Raw genomic sequence first — 18046 nt, 5'->3', positions numbered from 1 at the left:
AAAGATTTTTTTTTGTCTGTGTGTCTGTGGCATTTAAAAGGGCACTACGCACTGACCATAGGTTTTAAAGTGTCTGCTCTTGACTTCCGTGACTTTACAAATATTATGCATTCCAGCAACTTCCCACCGAGAGAAACAGTAATGCACTTTACAACCAATCTTGACATTTTAGACCAGGCTTTGATGGAAGCATCTCAGATGACAGCGAATGTCCTGTTAACCTCATAACGTTTATTGTCCCAGATTAAAAAGTCACATCAAAAGTCCGCGCACAAATGACATTTAAATGCACAGATTTTTGAACGATAACTGCATTTGGCTGAGCAAAATACTTACATTAGTTAATTATTCGAGAAGGCAGCTGTGAATGGCATGAATCTTTTATGGTGGGGGGGGGTCTGCCTGGTGTCACGATCTCTAATAGCTTAACATTTCACTTTAGCACTCCCTCGCTAGTGCAGTATAACCCAGGTCTGCCCTAACCAAAAAAATGCTTTACATGCTAGAGTGTGATGCTAACTTGAGTCCAAATCATGGGTGCTATTTTTGTTGTTGTTGTTGTTTTTTTTTAATAAATCCTGATTTACTATCTGCCTGTCACTGGTTTAATCACTGCGGAGGATAACTGATTGCCATGAAAATCAAGAAAAAGATCATTTTGCTTTGCCGGTTTCGGTCGTATTTTCAAATATACTGATTTAGTTTGAGATCACCTCTAGGGAGAGACAATAGGGTAAAAAAAAGAAAAACGCCAAGATAAAATAAGAGAAATAGCACAAATATCCCTCCTGTTTCTTTTAAAACTGGAAAGCCATTTAACTAACATTTCACCCAGGCCTGGCTATTACACAGTCTATTGACACACATTGCACCCGGGCTGGACTCATTCTCAACCCCATCCATCGGTCACACAGAATGTCCCCTGGTAGGCAGAGGCCTGCGACGTTAATGGAAATGGGGCGATGCTGGGAGCATAGAGCCTGGAGAAGCCTGGATGATCCCTCAGGCCATGGCTGCCACGGGATGAAATAGAGAGACTATTACAGCAGAGTTGTAAAGCCCCACACGCTCCACGCACTATCATAATAGAATATTGATTCTATCAGATGCCAGGCCCCAGCCTGTCCCCGCAATGAAGAAAAGAGCACTAAAGGTCACTGTGTAAAAGAACAGTGTGGGGGAAGAGAGACAGAAGAGCAGAGAGGCAGAGTGGACAGGAAAGAACGAGTGGACTGCTGCTGATGCGATGCTGCATTTGTCTAATAACAGAACTTATGATGCTGGAGGCTCCGAGCATAACTATTCGAAAAAAGTGTAACGGCAAAAATATATATATTTTGTTCCCAAGCATGTATGAATAAAGTTAAATAAATCTGAACTTCATTTCTGTTGTTCAATTAAACTTCTTTTTCCCACTATTTTTTAGTTTTGTTTTTTTTTTGTTTTTTTTTTGCATTGCTGCATCTGTCTCCACAGCCATAAGTAACAGGGAAGCAATTTCAACCATTAATTGTTGATCAAGGCGGTTGGGAAAAGCGCCAAAGGAAAAGGATGACAAATAAGCGCCCACCACGCGAACAGCAGTACAAATTACACCACAAGCAGGAGACGTTTATGCTTGATTGGAGCAATTTAATGTTTTCTTACAAAAAAAAGCCCACAAATCCTGGGAGGACAGTTAAGGAAATGACTTTTTAATCATCCAAGGAGCCGCTGCGCCTTGTATCTCCTGATGGCCCCATATTGAAGACTTGGAGCCATTAGGAGAAGGACTTCATTGGTAGAAGCTGTTCTTAGCAACAGTTGGGCTTTTTAGGGATGAACTAGTCCAAACTGAAGAGCGCCTGGGATGAAACACTGGAAACATCTGATGCGCATTTCTTTTTTTCTTTATAAATAATGGTTTTAAAAATTCTGTTCTTTGTTCAGGCCGCTTGCTGCGTACATACGCATCGATAATATATGTTTTATAAGATTCGACGCAGCTGCAAATCTACTCCCATTAAATTATAATTTATGGAGTATAGATTTAATTGGGCTCTAAGGCTTTTAGGAGAGACCCAAAACACAGTTTTACTAAAAGAGCACAAAGTTTTGCACCCTGCCCACAACCATCCCACTCTGTAACTCTGCGAGTCAGGAGAGGCGTATGCTTAACAGTGCCACTGTGCATTAGGAGATTGACTAATCTTTGCTGTGACATTATGGCCTGTATACAAACTTCATGATGAATTCTGTTTTTCCTGGCCCTTGGAAAATATATTCATGAAATTTCAATGTCCGATGAGACAAGTCATCTTTTAACCAGAGCTTGACTGTGACATTCCATTCCTCATTTCTTTACCAGGCAAGGCTTTATTTTAGTCAAATAAATATCCATTTGTCTTGCTGTATTTCTTTTTTTTCCTCCTCCCCAATTCACAGACATCCCCGGTAATTGAACAGTAGTTGTTGTCGAGAGGCCCCAGCAAATGAAACTGCCATTGTAGCATCAAAAATAATCAATTTGATGAGTCTTGTATATACTCCCATACTAAGTAATGCGATATTGATTCGCCACTCTGATGTAGTACTCCTCTCCTGCACCAGAATGATTATTGGCTTTTGACAAATTCCAGCACAATCTTTTATTCCCGCCCTCCTCGCTCTGCCCAGCCACCTCCTTTGTCTCAAAGTCCTCGGCACCAGTGCTACACGGCAGCCTGTCTTTCCGTGTGTTTGTAGCACGCTCGGACAATAAAAGACGACTTCCTTTATTTCTTCTATCCTTTATTGCTAAACAACAGTGGGAATACAATTTGACCCAATCAGTCTGCATCAAACCATTTTACACGCAGCTCAATTTGCATCTAAAAGACATCCAATTTCATCTCCTTTGCTTTCCTTCACCTTCGCACACAAGCCTGCACGCACACACACGCACCTTTAAGTTATTATGTTTCACAGTGTTGTGAGGCATTGTGGATGGTAGCTCTGAAAAACTAATACATTATTTAAATCCAAATCACCCTCCCCTGTCCAGCTACGTTATGGATGACAATAATGCTGCCAGCCCACAATTCACTGCCGCCACACCCCCACCTCTCTTTGCGCACTCTTTCTTTTACTCTTCACAACTTCTTGTGATACCCCCCCCTTCCTGAATCAAAGGGATGCCAAGGTCCGAGACAGTCATGTAGAAGGAGTGATGGCTGGGCAGTGAAATGAACGGATAAGAGCCGATAGATGGATGAGGAAGGGGATTGATGGCATTCAGGTGCGGAGAGGTGAAGGAGGGAAGGAAAATGATAGATGAGCGATGGGTGCTGGGGGTGGAGGGTTGAAGAGGGTGTGTGTGTTGGGGAAAGATGAAAAGATGGCAAGCCTCGATGCCAGGTCAGTCTGTATTGATTAATGTGTACATAATAAAGAAAGTGAGACACCTGGCCCCCGAGAGGCCACGGTTCACTTGGTGTCTGCTTTAACAAGAAGTGTACTGTATGCGTGTGCGAGCGCACGTTTAAGATCTGAGACCACTAAATATGCCGATGCCTGCATTTTACTCACAGAAATGCCGAAGGGTGTCTACAGAAATGAATAAATGAACAAGTACAGTATCTGTGCGTGTGCACCTGTGCATGCGTCTTTTTGTGCGGCGCATTTAGCTGTGTGCGCGTGTGTGCATGCTGCAGGCTGCATTCCCTATGCGCTGTGCATGAAAACACTTCACACACATGCACACACACATACAACAAGGGCCTGCTCATGGAAAAATCAATTTGATGGTGATAGAAATATGCTTGAATGTGATAGATTGATCTGAGCTCCACAGAGAATCTGTCCGAAGCCAAATAATGGTTAGGAGCCAGTGACCTCGAGATCTCTGCAGAAAACAATAATTATGACCACACTGTATATGCCTGGAATAAGCATAAAGGTGTGAAAGATGAACACTAATGTTACAAATATTGTGTTTCAGCATAAAAGAAAAACCTGGAACTTTCAACAATAATTGCATTCACACTGTCAACACTTCTGTTTTATTCTCAAATATGTGTCTTCTGGTACACATCATTTACCCTAGTTAACTATTTCCTAGCCACCTAATGATTCTCACTAAACTTGGTCACTTAAAGACAAAAAACCCTGGTTACTGTAGTAAACTTAGAGTGCTGTGAGTACTTTCTGAATGCATAAATTCTTTGGTGGACGTCAATAGATTATAAAAATATTGCTTAAAGTAAAATGTACACACAAAATGTTTTACAGAGGTATCAATAGTGAACACACGTGAAACAAATAAAACACAAAAGCCTGAACAGATGAGTTTTAAGCTCCTATAGAGTCAGGGGTGAGAAGAATGTATGGTAAGCTGGTTTGGACTGTACAGTATCCTTAGTTTTTAGATGGGTAAGTGGGATCACAAGAAGGGCTCGAAGCATAAATAAAGATATAAGAAGAATTAAGAAACAAAATAAAAGACAAATATTCTTTTATAGATTAAAATAAACTGAAAAAATAAATGTCACAAAACCCAGATTCAAATGCATCATGTTCAGCATGCAGAACTTTACGGTAATGCCTGTGTCCAGCTTCTTCTTGGCAAATGCATTAACTGAGGCGAGTAAGACAGACTGATGGTGTGAAGCCAAAGCGTGCTGGAGGTCCTCTGGGTAGCACAGAACTAACTGGTCCAGCCCTATTGTCAGGCACAGCCTAATGAAAATAAAGTTTCTCAAATATATTCTGCCATTTTTTTTTCAATTATGTTACAGGAGCCAAAGGTTTTCCATATGAAAAACATTTCCAGGCTCAGACTGAGTCCTTTAAGTGTTTTGGTGGAAAATATGATATTAAATTGCCCAAGTCTAATTTTTTAAGTAGCTGTTCATAATTGCAAATGAAAAAAATATGCTAACATGTGACCTGGTCTTTTTCTCTCAAGGCTGGATCGGCCAACAGAAAAATCTTAATATTACCTACCAAGCCTAACATCAGCACAGCCACTTTTTGAGTGATGAGTCTCCTACAGGAACCAACAGCTGTATGTGCAAATCATGCATATAAATCAATTACCGGGGCCCTATGTACTTTAAATGCACCCATTAATTAAGCAGTGTCAGACACAATGAACCGTGAAGTTCATTACATTTTTAGCATTCAAACCCAGGATTATTTGAAGAGTGCATGAGAGAGAGGGAGACGGGTTTACCTAATGATTAGCCCCATAGCTCAATGTCGGGCAGACGCCAGCGGAAATTTCAGGAAAGCTGTTGCAAGAGGAGACAGAACAGCAGTGAGCTGTCTCAGCAATCTACAAAACATGAAAGGGTTGATCAAAAGGAAGCTGGGAACAACAACAACAACTATGAGCTGTGCCCACTTTTTAAACTTTCAGCTCCAAAGAGCTTGATGCAACCGCTTAAACAACAATAGATCATCCAATAGACGGTCCAGCTGCTGGATTGGAAAGAGACATACTTTAAGCCTCTTTTCCATTTTCTGAAGCTGTGCATGCATCGCTCTGCACAAATGAAACATGCGACATACAGCAGCAGTCACTTTAGAAAGTATTCTTATACCTTAACTTTTGTTTTTAAAGAGTAAAACTGATATTTTAACTTACAGTTGCACCTAAGAAACCAAAATGATGCTAAAAATGATTCAAATCAAACCCCACATCTCTTAGTTTCCATACTTAGAAGCCCATTTGGTAACAAACACAGTCCTGCTGAGGTGATCGTGTAACGTATCAGCCAGATGATAATCACCAGATCTGATCTCGGGAGTTCTGACCAAAATTTCTTACTGATCAAATATGCTGTCAGGTTTATTCACATGTGGTTTGGCAAATTACATGCAGACATATCAGGATAATTTATACACAGACAGTAAATCATGCAATTGTGTTAAACTGAAGTACTTCATAGAAGCAGCAGAGTTGTCTTAATCGGGAAATTGAACAAAAGAAGGTTTCCTTATAGCTACGGAGACATCCAGGCATCGTGTACCTGTAGCGTTTGTGAGTACCTCACGTGCATTTGTGTTTTTTGTGAACTGTGTTGCCAGGCTGTATTTTGGTTCAAGTTGCTGTGAGGTGACAGCAGAAATGGTGGTAGTGGTGGTGGTGAGGGTGGGGGGGAGCTCATAGAGAAGAATCTGGGCCCAGCTGCCTGGCATTAAGCAATGACCTCTGCATAATGAAAGATGGCAACAACATTTCCCACTCATTACAAGGTTCCACACTGTGACAAGATTTGCATATTCATATATTTTTCCCTTCACCACCCCACCTCTCCCCCCTTCTTTTTTTTTCTTTCCCCCCCACTGCAAATTATTTTTCCTGTGAGCAGGACATCTGCCTCCCCGACACTGCTCTGGAAGAGGAAAAATAAATAAATATGTGTGTGTAGAGAGGCACATGATCTATCCAGATGCCACAGAAATATGGCACGATGTTGACATCGTCACATACCCCGACCGTGTGGATTTTCCACAGCTTAAGCACCAGGGAATCCTTTTCGGGGTCAGCGGAGAAGAATACAGCCTGAGCATAAAAACCTGACAGAGGTCTGGAGTGTATATCTGTTTTGCATAATGTTGTTCTTCCACAGTGGCATGAATGCTGCTATAACACTGGTGTTGAAGGTTTCATGGAGACCCTACTAAAATTCATTTGACAAGAGGATCAGCGGACTTGCTGCTAAAGCTGGATCGCTATGCCTTGTATCTGATTTGGCACAATCTAAAGCAGAGGGATGCTTTCTTTAAAATAATACATGAAATATAATAGATAAAATAACGTAGCACACCTCTCTGACTCTAATGGTGCACACTCTATAAAAAAGTTTTGGATTTTAAGAAGTGTGTGCCAAGCAGTGCAGAGAAATACAAGATGTGGATTAACACTCGATTACTCTGTATGGTCTCAGACCTTCTTAAGGTCCCAAAGCAACAAGCTCTTCCACTCTTTACAAGGCCTAATACAATTTCAACATCAAACAAAGCGATGCCATAAATGGGGCTGTGCAAATAGAAAATACAGGCGTGTATGCCAAAGACTACAGGTAGAAAATTCCTCATCAAAAGGAATGCTCGGTTGCCTTAAAAACAGGTTTGAAAAGAAGAAAAAGAGGAAAAAAAAGTATGAATTTGAATCCCTTTTATTTAGTTGAGCAACTTTAATTCAAATGAATCAGGCTGAGCTGCACCCGCCAACCCTGCCCGAAGAGTTGCCGATCTCAACGTGCAGCATAACGATCACGGCAGCACTTCTGAATACAAACTGTTTTATGTGAATACCTCAAGCTGAGGGCTACATAAATATAGAATTAGACAAAGTGTTATTTTTTCTTTTTATGTTTTATTTTCCCCCCTCTGTTCTCACTCTCCAGCAACATCCCCAGGTTGGGTTGGCTGCAAGCAGATGCAGGCACTTACTTCAAAAAGTTGCTGCTCCCTTATGATAGCACTGCAAAAAGGTTTTCTTTTAACTTAAATCAGCAAATGTGTGTAGCAGAGACCTAGCGGCGTGTTTCTCTCCCCTCAGAAATAATTGCTCCCAGGGATCAATTTGAAATTTAAATCGCTGTGAAACGGTGTTTGTCATTAGCAATCAAATATTTGAACCGCTGAAATACCTTTGCCCCCTCCGTTTCTGCACCCTCTGCCCCTAGTTGGGAAAAGAAAATACTGCACGGGGCATTGTTTTGATGATTGTGAACAGAAAAAGGTGATGGAGCTCCCAGAGAACATCACACGAAAGAGAAAGCAGGAGGAGAAAGAAGAGCCGTTCATCAAATTTTCTCTGTTTATATATGAAAAAAGAGAATAACATGCCAAAGCAAACAAGAAAACAGGTGAAATATGTCCATCATTCAGCTGCGATGACCTCAGACCAAGGTCATGTCACATATATACTATAGAGCAAAGTAAGACAGAGGTCACTGAGTAGTTCCGTGAAATGACGCAGGCAGCAAGGTAAGAAAATTAGAGAAAGAGCTTCCTGTCATCTCTGAAAAACAGCGTCTCTGTTTAATGTTCATTTCAGGGCTGATTGAATTGGTGGGTGTAGCACTGTCACCGTTAATGGAGCGATCTCTAATTAGCTCTGTAGGTTCTGGCTAGTGTCAAAGGCAGACAGAAGGGCAAGGTGCAACACTACTCTGACACATCCTGCAAGTGCTGGAGGTACACTGTCATAAACAAATAGCTGACATTTGCATAAATTACAGATAACCTATCAACAAGTATGCCGATGTCTTCTAACTTCATTTTCTATATTAAAAAATGGACTTATAAGCCTTAAAGTGCTTTCATTCTTTTCTCTCTTTTATAGGGATTGAGAGGCCTCTTGTATGTGCGTGTGTGTCCATTCGCATAGGGGCAAGGCTGTGATGGTTTAAACATGGAGGTGAGGAGCAACTTCGAGGCCAAAGTAAGGTGTGTTCGCAATAATGATGGGCCGCAAACGGGCACTATGGCCATTCAGCAAGACCCAGAAGTTGATCTATAATGGCTGCCCATAAAGGAGAATCATCATCAATGAAAATGACAGGTTATTAAGATCCGATTTTAGGGGGGTGGCAGGGGGTGCTATGGCTTTAGTATGATAGGTTAGCTATCTATAAAACCTTTAAAGCCTGGCCCTCAATGACAGCAGTCCCGATCCTCATCTCCCTCCACCCTGTGCAGAGACACATGCTAATAAGCTCACAACCTTTAATTAAGCAATATGTGTAAGTAGGCGGCCATTACAGTCTGATTTGTGAGCCACTTCATTACACTAAGCACCGGCTAGCAGACACATATTCAATACAAATCAAGCTGGCCTGAATATTATCCTGCTTAATGTGGGGCCAATATTGATATTTTATCACTCGTGTTCTGATTAGTGACTTTAAGAATCTTCATATTTCATTGTGTTGAGGCAGTCCCCAGCACTTAACAACCTGTATCCATTAGAAGTGGTGGTGAAGTATTTATTTGCTTTATTAGGTCACAGATGGCTTATCAGTTCACATACACCATTTATGTTTACTTGCACAGGGTCTCAAGAGTGAAAAGTACAGTGCATTTCTCACTGCAATTATTTGAAGTACTACACAAATACACAGAACAGGGGGATATTTTTTGTAACTACTAAAAAACAAACAGGTGATGAGAGCTGTTGTCAGGAACTGATTTGAACACAAATAGCAGGAAAAGTAACATTCAGAATGCATAACTTCTGCAGTGTATTGCTAAATGATCAATAAGAGGACTCAGTGTTTATTCTCTCTTCCATCTGATGTCATTGATTGAGGTCTTGTAGTGCAAAACTGGAGTCACACCTGTTTCCTCCTACTGGCTCAACACGATGGGACCCTAAGGGCAATGAAACGACTGATAAAACTGTGTCAATAACAGGTAGGTTTGCACAAGCAAAGAGAGTCAAACGTGTGTGAGGTGACTGGGACTACTGAATGTGCTGTAGTTGTGTGCTCTCAGTATGACGAGCTAACTGTGAAAAACATATTTTTGTTACAGTGATAGAAATAACACAGAGAGACACTCACGCCAGAATCGTTTCTTTCGCTTCCGTAGCTGGAGAGCGTCGCCTCCTTTGTCCTCCCTCTGTTTGTCAGAGCTCTGAGCCGGGCAGGGCACCGTGCTGGATGCGTTGTCGAGGCCTTCTATGTCACCCATCACCTTCAGAAAAAGAAAAAAAAACCACCCAAAGCATGCTTAACTCAGCCAGATAGCATAAACGAGAAAAGGTAACAAAAAAGAAATGAACAGCACAACAATGATAAACCCGACTGTTTCAGGAGTCCCCGCGGCCTGTAAACGTATCAAGCGTCACAAAGTGCAGGTTGAACTTGGATGACAGTGACTGAGATTGGCAGAAGAACTGCGATTTTCCTCGAGGCCTGCGAATAGTGTTGTCATGCACAGTCTCTTCCTCTGTCCCCGTGCTTAGAGTGAAGTTGGAGGAGAAGCAGAAATGGAGACTTTATATGACACACTACCTCTCGTCCCAGAGGGGAAACGGCTCTCACAACTCTGGGTTGGCCTACTTATATACAGTGATAGGAAATATAACTTAAATCTCACTGGTATAAGCAATTACAGAATGATGAACCACACATTTGTCAAAAAAAGGCATATAAAAGAAGAGAATAATGTTTATCATGTTGTGCTATACATCAAGTGGTCAAGCTGAAAATGTAGGCTGGCACAAAAGCACCCTATACATGAAACCAGTCTATATATTCAAAGTTTAGTTTTGCAAGTGTTGACAAAAATTGTTTTCTTTTCTATTATTTATTTCATTTTAGCTCATTTTATTTTTTAAATTTTTCTAAAATTAGTATAAACTCGCTAGACAATTGCCTTTGGTGTATTTCAGGGAAGTCCTCCTGTTAAACAGATATGACTGCCAGGGAGGCATTAATCTCCTCATGCAACATATAGTACATAGCCAAGGACATTCCCCTCCCTAATTCTTTTCCTCTGCCTCTCGTAGACACACGCAGCACATGAAACGACATCACACACACGCACACAGAGAGCGCGCTCACTTCCTGTAAAAATCAAATTCATATTTCTGAGGGCTGCCGATGACCTCACGGCAAATGAAGCGCAGGTCTTCAGCTCCACAGCGGCAATCAAACATGCAGCAGAGTAATTACAAAAGAGGGGTACGAGGGAGAATTGATGTGGTTTGTCAATTAATGTTGCTGCAAGGTGTTTTTTCAAAAGGTTAACTTCTTCATATTGTCTGCATGTTAAATTAGGTCAATATTGGTCCGGTGAAGAGTCGTCATGTGCAGAAGGACAGTGGACTGAGCCACGGGAAGGAAAAAACACACAGACACACACACACACACAAAAAAAGCTTTGCATTGCTCTGCATCATTATTATCATATTTGTTTGCTTTGTCACTGTACTTGTAAAACTCCATAAGTCCAGCTGGGAAGGTAAGCTAATAAATGTTATGAAGTTGAAACCGTATGTGTCTAAACTGCATAGCTTTGGTTTCTACAAACAGTTAAGTGCATTCCCAGAACAGGGAGAGAGAGAGAGGAGGAAAAAAAGCACAGCTGAAATTGCAGAAAAAAAAGTGTTTTTATTTATACAAGTCGCTGGAGATGCTCATCATCAGCGTTTTTTCCGAGCCATAAATAATTTGCAGAGAGAGGTAATATTCAAGCTGGCAGAGCCTTAGTTGTGCATCTTTAATGGAAGTTTTACAGAAGCCGAGCCAGTTCTTGCATATGCTGCTGCCTCCCATATGGAGGAAAGGAGACAAAAGGAGCACAGTTGGCTTGTCCTATCTTTTTATAAGTCCATCGACACTTAAATGTTAGCCCCGGAGAAAAAACGACACAGGGGGACATAAACCCACTGTGGTTTTAGGAGGGAAGATAATGACTTTGCCTGCATTAATTTCTTCATCAGCCATCTTGTTTCTCCAGACAGAGTGGTTATGAGTCCTTCTCTGAAGGTCCTAGGTTATATAGATGCATTTCCCTGCATAATTTTGGCCCTAACAGTTGTTGTCAGCAGTGCGTTTTGTGAGTCGGCAGCTGTGGAACATCTGTTTATAGGTAATGAGTGTTTGAAAAGCTACACCTCACTTTACCTTTAATGTCTTTTATTGGAGCACACTGATGGGAACGTAGCTTTAACTTTTTCTATTGTTGTGATTCAGCGAGAAGATTCCTTCAACATGGTCCATATTACAGACACCTGCCTTGGGCAACAAACTGAACGAGAGCATATGATGGATCATTAATATTAACTTTCTTTAAACAGAATTCAATATGCAAGTCAATAAAGACTTGAGCATCAGTTAATTTTTACGACGCGCCCACGATTTCAGCTTTCCTCCGTTTGGTCCTACGTGTCACCGAGGACTCCAAACAGAGGAAAGAAAAGAACGGACCTGTTTCAACAGTAGCTGAATAAACAACAGAAATAGTTTAGTTTCTCGTTACTCTCGCTCAGACGTTCATTTTACAGCAAATCAAACAGTACACACCTAACTGTTTTGCTCCTTCCAAACGGAGTCTTACAGTGTCTATAGCTCAGGGCACTTCTTCTGGGACTTGCTTTTTAAAATGTGCATTTAGGCAAATCTTGGGTGTATATATGTTGCGTTATGCAAAGCTACAGGCCCCTCGAGCTGTGGTCATGTTAGGCTAAGGGCGGAACAACGCCTCCAGGGCACCGATGTCCAGGACGCTGCCTGAAAAAACAAAGGTTTTTAAAGGAAATGAGGCATCAGTCAATATTTCCACAGTAAATGGAAACAGACTCCTTAAGTAGTAAGATTAGGTTTTAAGCCAACTGAGGCGGAGAATCGAGTACTGTCAGTACACAGTTTAATTAAGATAAATGCTTTTGTCATTGGTTGTGAAAATTTCACAAATAAAGAATCCAACTGTAATGTAACCACATCATCACATCTCAAAACATGTTTTTTGCATAAATAAGGAAAATATATAATAAAATATATATATATATATATACATATAGGGTCCTTTGTGCTGTTCTCATCTCTCAGCAGCTGTCACCTTACATTTGAAGGCCATTTTGTATACAGGACCCAACTGCAGTGCGTGTATCACTGCCACAATTACATAAAGCACTAATAAAATCAGCTCAAGTGTTCGTTCAAGTGCTGGGGATGCCCTTTGGAGATTCCTAGATCTTGCCCTATACATAAAACCAGTCTATATATCCAGGGGATTAGTTTTGCATATGTAAAGAGGGGATCTGTTCTAAAAAGCAAAAGGAAGCGACAAAGTACTCTATCGGCCACTCTGCACATCGGCACTATCATTCCCACCACTGGCGGGTGAAAGAGGATGCCATCAGCATCTCTTGCTGCTGGGGGTCCTTTGCCTGTGAAGTTGCAAGGAACAGACAGCAATACCCACGGGACATTGTGTGTGTGTGTGTGTGTGTGTGTGTGTGTGTAAGAGAGAGAGAAAAGGGATCAACAGAAAGATTATGAACAGCATGTGTCTGTGTGTGCATGTGTGTGTGTCTGTGCATGATGCGAGCCTGTTTTCCACAGACAGTGACACCTATCTTTCATTTACGGTGGCTTCTCTGACACTTCCTGCACTGTTTAAAGAATAGCATGTTGCCAGGTTGGGAATGAATTCTGTTTCTCTGAGTGAGCTAAGGCTATGTCTGCCAAGGTTATTGGTGTAGTAAATTTGTGTGTTTATGCGAAGGGAGAGCGCTGAAGGTTTTGTGTGAACACTATAACTTATTTTTTTCACAGACAGAAAGGATCTGTGCGTCGGTGTGTGCGCGGTTTTGTTGTTTGAAAAATCCTCCCAGATGTCTCATCTGCTATGCACAGGTCTAGAGGCTACGCACACACAAACAGACAGACAGTGTGACACCAGTAATAGATATACCATGCCATGTGTTTATTCACATAAGCGCTCCATCATTCAAATTATGATTGAGAGCTATTAGCGCACAACAGAGCCTCAGAGCTAATTGTTAGTGCGTATGACACCCTCCATCCTCACTCTGTTGACATTCAAAATATTAATTTTGTTGGGACGATCCAGGTTGTGAGGGGAGTGACAGAATGATTGAGGAAAGGAAAACATTCTTGCCACAGCAGCAGTCGTTAGGAAGTCCTACTTTTAATTAGGCAACAAGCTATGAATCAGCCAGTTACTCTGGCCTGTCTCTCTTGCAAGTGCTTAGAGGACAGCAATCAATATTTTCCAACGTCACCGTGAGTCGTGACTTAAACCGATGTCCCGGACTTTACACAGAGCAGACCTTTGCACCCCAAAAATTCTAAATGATTGTTACCCACACACACGGAGACAGAGGAAATTGTTTTTTTGGCTAAATTTCGGCTTGTAGTTACGCTCACATGTTGAACTCAGTCATGATTTGTTTCTCGGGGCAAATCCTGTCATTTTCTGTTTGAAAAGAAGAAAGAATTTCAAATCTGCTTTAGCCCAAGGATAAAAAAAAAATGAATCATAGTTATTCACCCTTTCAGGCCACAGAGCTGTACTGTTGCCTCTCATTGTACTGAAAGTAGAATAAAGAAATAGCTGCTGCATCCACTTCTGTCCTTTCCCATTCTTACTCTATTCAGAGGGACTAAACCAAGTGATGCAAGGGCCAGTGAAACAATCACACCCTCTGTCTTCTTCTTGCTCTCTCTTGCCCTCTTCCTTTAATTTCCCTCTACCTTCAACGTCAGTAAGTATTAGAAGAAAGAGTGAGGGAATGAGATAAAACAAACTAAAATGGTCTCAAACTGAATAAAGATATAGATGAGTTTTAGTAATATGATCTACATTAACAGATTTCTTTTAGTCTCTTATAGTATGACATAAATCCCAGCAACTCCACATCAAATCAAACACCCGTTGCCATGACGCCTTGTGAATAGGGGAGCAGCCAAAGGTGGCTTTCTGTTTATTTACTGCTGATCTGAATGTAGATGAAGCAAAAAGCTTCAATTTTCAGGGAAGACAACTACTCTGTTTTTTTAAATGATGCAATTGTCTCATGTTTTGTCATTTGTACACCATCTGAAATTCTATCGCATTAGACCTTTAATTTGAATTGAAGTAAATCTTTGAAAAAACAGGACAGAGCAAGAGAAGAGGGATCCCTGTTTCAGGTTTTAAAGGCATATAAATTCAGCTCCAGTATAGATCACTATACAGTTTCATTTTGGAGCAAAACAGGAAGCAACGTCTTCCAACAACAAAGTCTTTTTTTCTTGTTTCACATTTGCATAAATTGGAGACATGCAAATAAATTAGGACTACAGTGTCATCTCCATTGATATCTCACCTCTATGATGGCTCCATCTGACTGTCGAAGAAAGTGCCTGTATATTTGTTTAAGCCCGCTGAGGTGCAGTGTGTAGACTGCCACGTGGGTGCTGGTCTCATCCTCTGGCATGTGCGCGCCATCCCTATGGGACTCATCGCTGGGCGCTGCAGAGTCTGACACCGGGTCCTCCGTTGTTAAGATATAGTCATACACGGCCACCTTTGGGAGGGAGATAAGAACATACAGGCCAGCTAACAGCAGGAACGCATGAGAAGATATAAAAAAACAAAACAAATATGAACGCTGTTGTGTTAAACAGGAGCTAACAGAGTGCATGAGTACCACGTGGCATGTAAAGAGACCACTTGTTTCTCTGTGTGTCCATATGCACATGTTAGGGATTACACACCTGTAATGTGCTGCCCTTCCCTATTAGGGTGAGGCATAGGGAGCAAGCGGCGTGTGTAACATGTTATGTAGGTCATGTAACTTGAAGTCATCCATGTGTGAAGATCATGGAAGCTCTCTTCCTCACCGAGAGTGGTAAAGTCTTGAACATGTAATGGTCACAGATTGTATACGCCGCTTCAACTGAAACACCAGGTAGTAAAACCACGAGCACCGCCCATCTGGCTCACAGGAGTCAGTGTCGGGGAAAGCAAAGCCTTCTTGAAAAAAACTACACACACTTTAAATCAACTTTTTTCTTTCATATTCATAAACTGCGACTGTGACACTGCTGAATCGGTGACGCACTCTTTCTCTGCCTGTGTGTACGTGGCTGTACTTAAAGACATAATTTAAAGTCTAGCTCACAGCTACCGACCCAAAACAGTGAACATTACACGCACGTAAACTGAGCCACACACAGAGAGTCAAAAGGAGGAGGAAGTTTTTCAAGGTGACCCTCTAATTGGCGGCATAATTATGATTCGTCTAAAAATACGGGGAAAAAGGCAAACTCATTCAGAGGGCCGTGAGTGGCAGGGTCAAGCTGAAGGAGAAGTTTAATTTGGCGGTGTATCGATGTCACCTCAGACTTGGAAACGGTTAGCCAAACACAACTCTAGGCGCTTCACTGAGAAAACAGTGGGAGCTATTACCCCTCTTGTAATTAGAAGCCTAGTATAAACTGCAAAGCACACGACCCAAAGAGTGGAAAAAGACCTCAGAGTCGAAATGTCAACGGGTTACGAGTGTAGAAAATAAGACTAGCTAAAAACACTCAAAGAAGATGTGTGTGTGTGTGTATTTGGTGTGTATGCTAGGATGGATCTCTTCGATGCTAATTCAGATGCTCATTTGTGGAATCCCCTCAGCTGCTTTGCCTCCAGCCTGGCCTCGGCCCACACGAGAGGGAAACCGATTACCTGGATTTCTTTTGTGTTTAGCGCCCCTGCAAGGCAACAATCAGTCTGTTTCGATAGCAGGTTTACATCGATGTTGATATTCAGATTTTTATTGTTTTCATCTCTCTCTGAGTAAAAGCTACGTAGATCTCTTCCAATACCATGGTTCTCAGACTGCATTTTTAAGGTCATTCATTAGTCTTAAAAACGACTAAGAAAGCGTCTTTTCCTCCTTTACTGGCCACAGGAAGTGTGCCTATGACTCAATTATGGCCCCTTTCCAGGATGTTTTAATCCAAGCTGTACAGTGATGATAGAAACACCATGAATTCTGCCTCTGTGCTCTCAGTCACTTTGGTTAAACGCACCTGCTTAAATTCCCCCGGTATGGTGTGCTGCGTGTCTGTATTTTGGCTTGCATGAAAATGGATTTTTATTTATTTTTTTAAATGTTTGCCATGCCACCATCCTATGCTAATTAGCACGTGAAATCCAGTTGACAAGACGAGACAAAAGCTTGAAAAGGTGTTTGTGTGTTCGGTTTGGGTGATGCCATTTCATGCAATGCACCATGGCTCTCAGGAAGCATCATTGCTAAGACACAAAAAGGAAAGAGCATTAGAGGGCCTGTCTGCTCGACACTACTCTGTTCTGGTCTGTTGTGTTGTGTTATGGTGCTAGCCTGGCTTCTAGCCCTAGCTTGAGTGCTCCCTCCACTCCACCATTGTTCCATTTGATAGCACTAAGTGACTGATTTAGGTTCAATGCCTGCATGGAGCAGACAGGCCAGCTGTGGGTTAAGCAGATAGCATTCAAGTGAGCTAACCCAATTCAAACCCAATCAAGCCAGGATTTATCGTTGGGGTCTGTATTTAGAAATCTGATAGAGTCTGCATCAGTCCCTTGACTTGTATCAGGAGAGATGGGCCTTATTTCTTTTAGCGGAGGACTATAAACGGCAAACCATGTTTTCCAGCAGGGACATAAATTTCAGGATTTGTAGACATTACCGCAAATGCACATTGGGAATGGGAGGGAGGAGCAGGGGCACAGGAAGTGGGGATGGCACAGCTGCAGACGTGGCTCCATGGTTCGCAAATATAGTCTGTCTGTCTTTCTGGGAGAAGATGTGATTTCACACCTAGCGAATCATACCATACCACATATGAATGCAGAAGAAAAGCCATCAGTCTTTAAATACAAGCGCCTGTGGAAAGGTTCTCTTTTAAAAAAAATCCAGTGTGACTTGTGATAAAATTTGACTGACCTGACAGTCATTTTTATTCAAGTGCGTGTGCAAATATAAAGTCTAGCAACAGATGGATTTGGATTACCTGTCACCGATAGCATGACGCTTTGTTGCTTTTTTAGTCTGAGGGCAAACAAAATAAAAAATAAACTGCGATCGGAGGCATCTATGGCTCAGAGATAAAAGTATAAATGCACTTCATTCTAAAAGGGTATTCTTTTGTGTTATATTTTAAGAGCGACCTATATTTATACCTAAAATAGGACTTGAACTTGCAAATAACAGCTAAAAAGAGGGCAGACGGAGAGACACAGTTCCACTGGGTGACACATTTCTCTGGCAATGCGTGTCTGGGAAAGGTACAGTGTATTTATTTGTTTGTCTTACATGGCCTTCCCCATCATACACATATACATGTGACATCTTGCTCCATTTTGTGACATGACACATGTAAACACCATGTCTAGATTTGATTGTTATGAAAAAAAAAACCTCATGTTGCCTCTGACAATCAAAACAGTTCCCAAATGTAACCCTGTAACCTTGTAATGAACTGATCAAAACACTGTGTCAGAGTAGGGACTAATCACGGGGCCTCAAGTCAAAAATCTCCCACGAATGTGGAAATCCACTATTTTGCAAGTGAGTCAA

At 41.6% G+C, this 18046-nt stretch overlaps 1 protein-coding gene and 1 long non-coding RNA gene across 7 annotated transcripts in view; one reads left to right on the top strand and one right to left on the bottom strand.

The window, feature by feature from the left end:
* The window catches only part of LOC102080706 (uncharacterized), a 184255-nt gene that overhangs the window by 146268 nt on the left and 19941 nt on the right, over window positions 1–18046 (top strand). For 2 of the 6 annotated variants that reach the window (XR_003221671.1, XR_003221680.1), the window contains 4 exons: window positions 8318–8421; window positions 9284–9387; window positions 9565–9737; window positions 10758–10957. This is a non-coding gene — a long non-coding RNA (uncharacterized LOC102080706). Of the gene's footprint in view, window positions 1–8317; window positions 8422–9283; window positions 9388–9564; window positions 9738–10757; window positions 10958–18046 lie in introns of those variants that run through there. The other 4 variants (XR_003221674.1, XR_003221673.1, XR_003221670.1 and 1 more) reach the window with 4 other exon arrangements.
* The window catches only part of ofcc1 (orofacial cleft 1 candidate 1), a 77767-nt gene continuing 68273 nt past the window's right edge, over window positions 8553–18046 (bottom strand). The window contains exons 23-25 of the mRNA XM_025910383.1: window positions 14816–15016; window positions 9537–9669; window positions 8553–9345 (exon numbers count right to left, since the gene is read on the bottom strand). Coding sequence (XP_025766168.1) covers window positions 9272–9345; window positions 9537–9669; window positions 14816–15016 — 408 coding nt within the window. The 3' untranslated portion in view covers window positions 8553–9271. The remainder of the gene's footprint in view (window positions 9346–9536; window positions 9670–14815; window positions 15017–18046) is intronic.

The sequence above is a fragment of the Oreochromis niloticus genome, linkage group LG9, assembly GCF_001858045.2.
Source record: "Oreochromis niloticus isolate F11D_XX linkage group LG9, O_niloticus_UMD_NMBU, whole genome shotgun sequence".
In the NCBI taxonomy this organism is placed as follows: domain Eukaryota; kingdom Metazoa; phylum Chordata; class Actinopteri; order Cichliformes; family Cichlidae; genus Oreochromis; species Oreochromis niloticus.
Note: the sequence above shows the minus strand (reverse complement) of the source record. Positions and strands in the feature narration are given on the sequence as shown.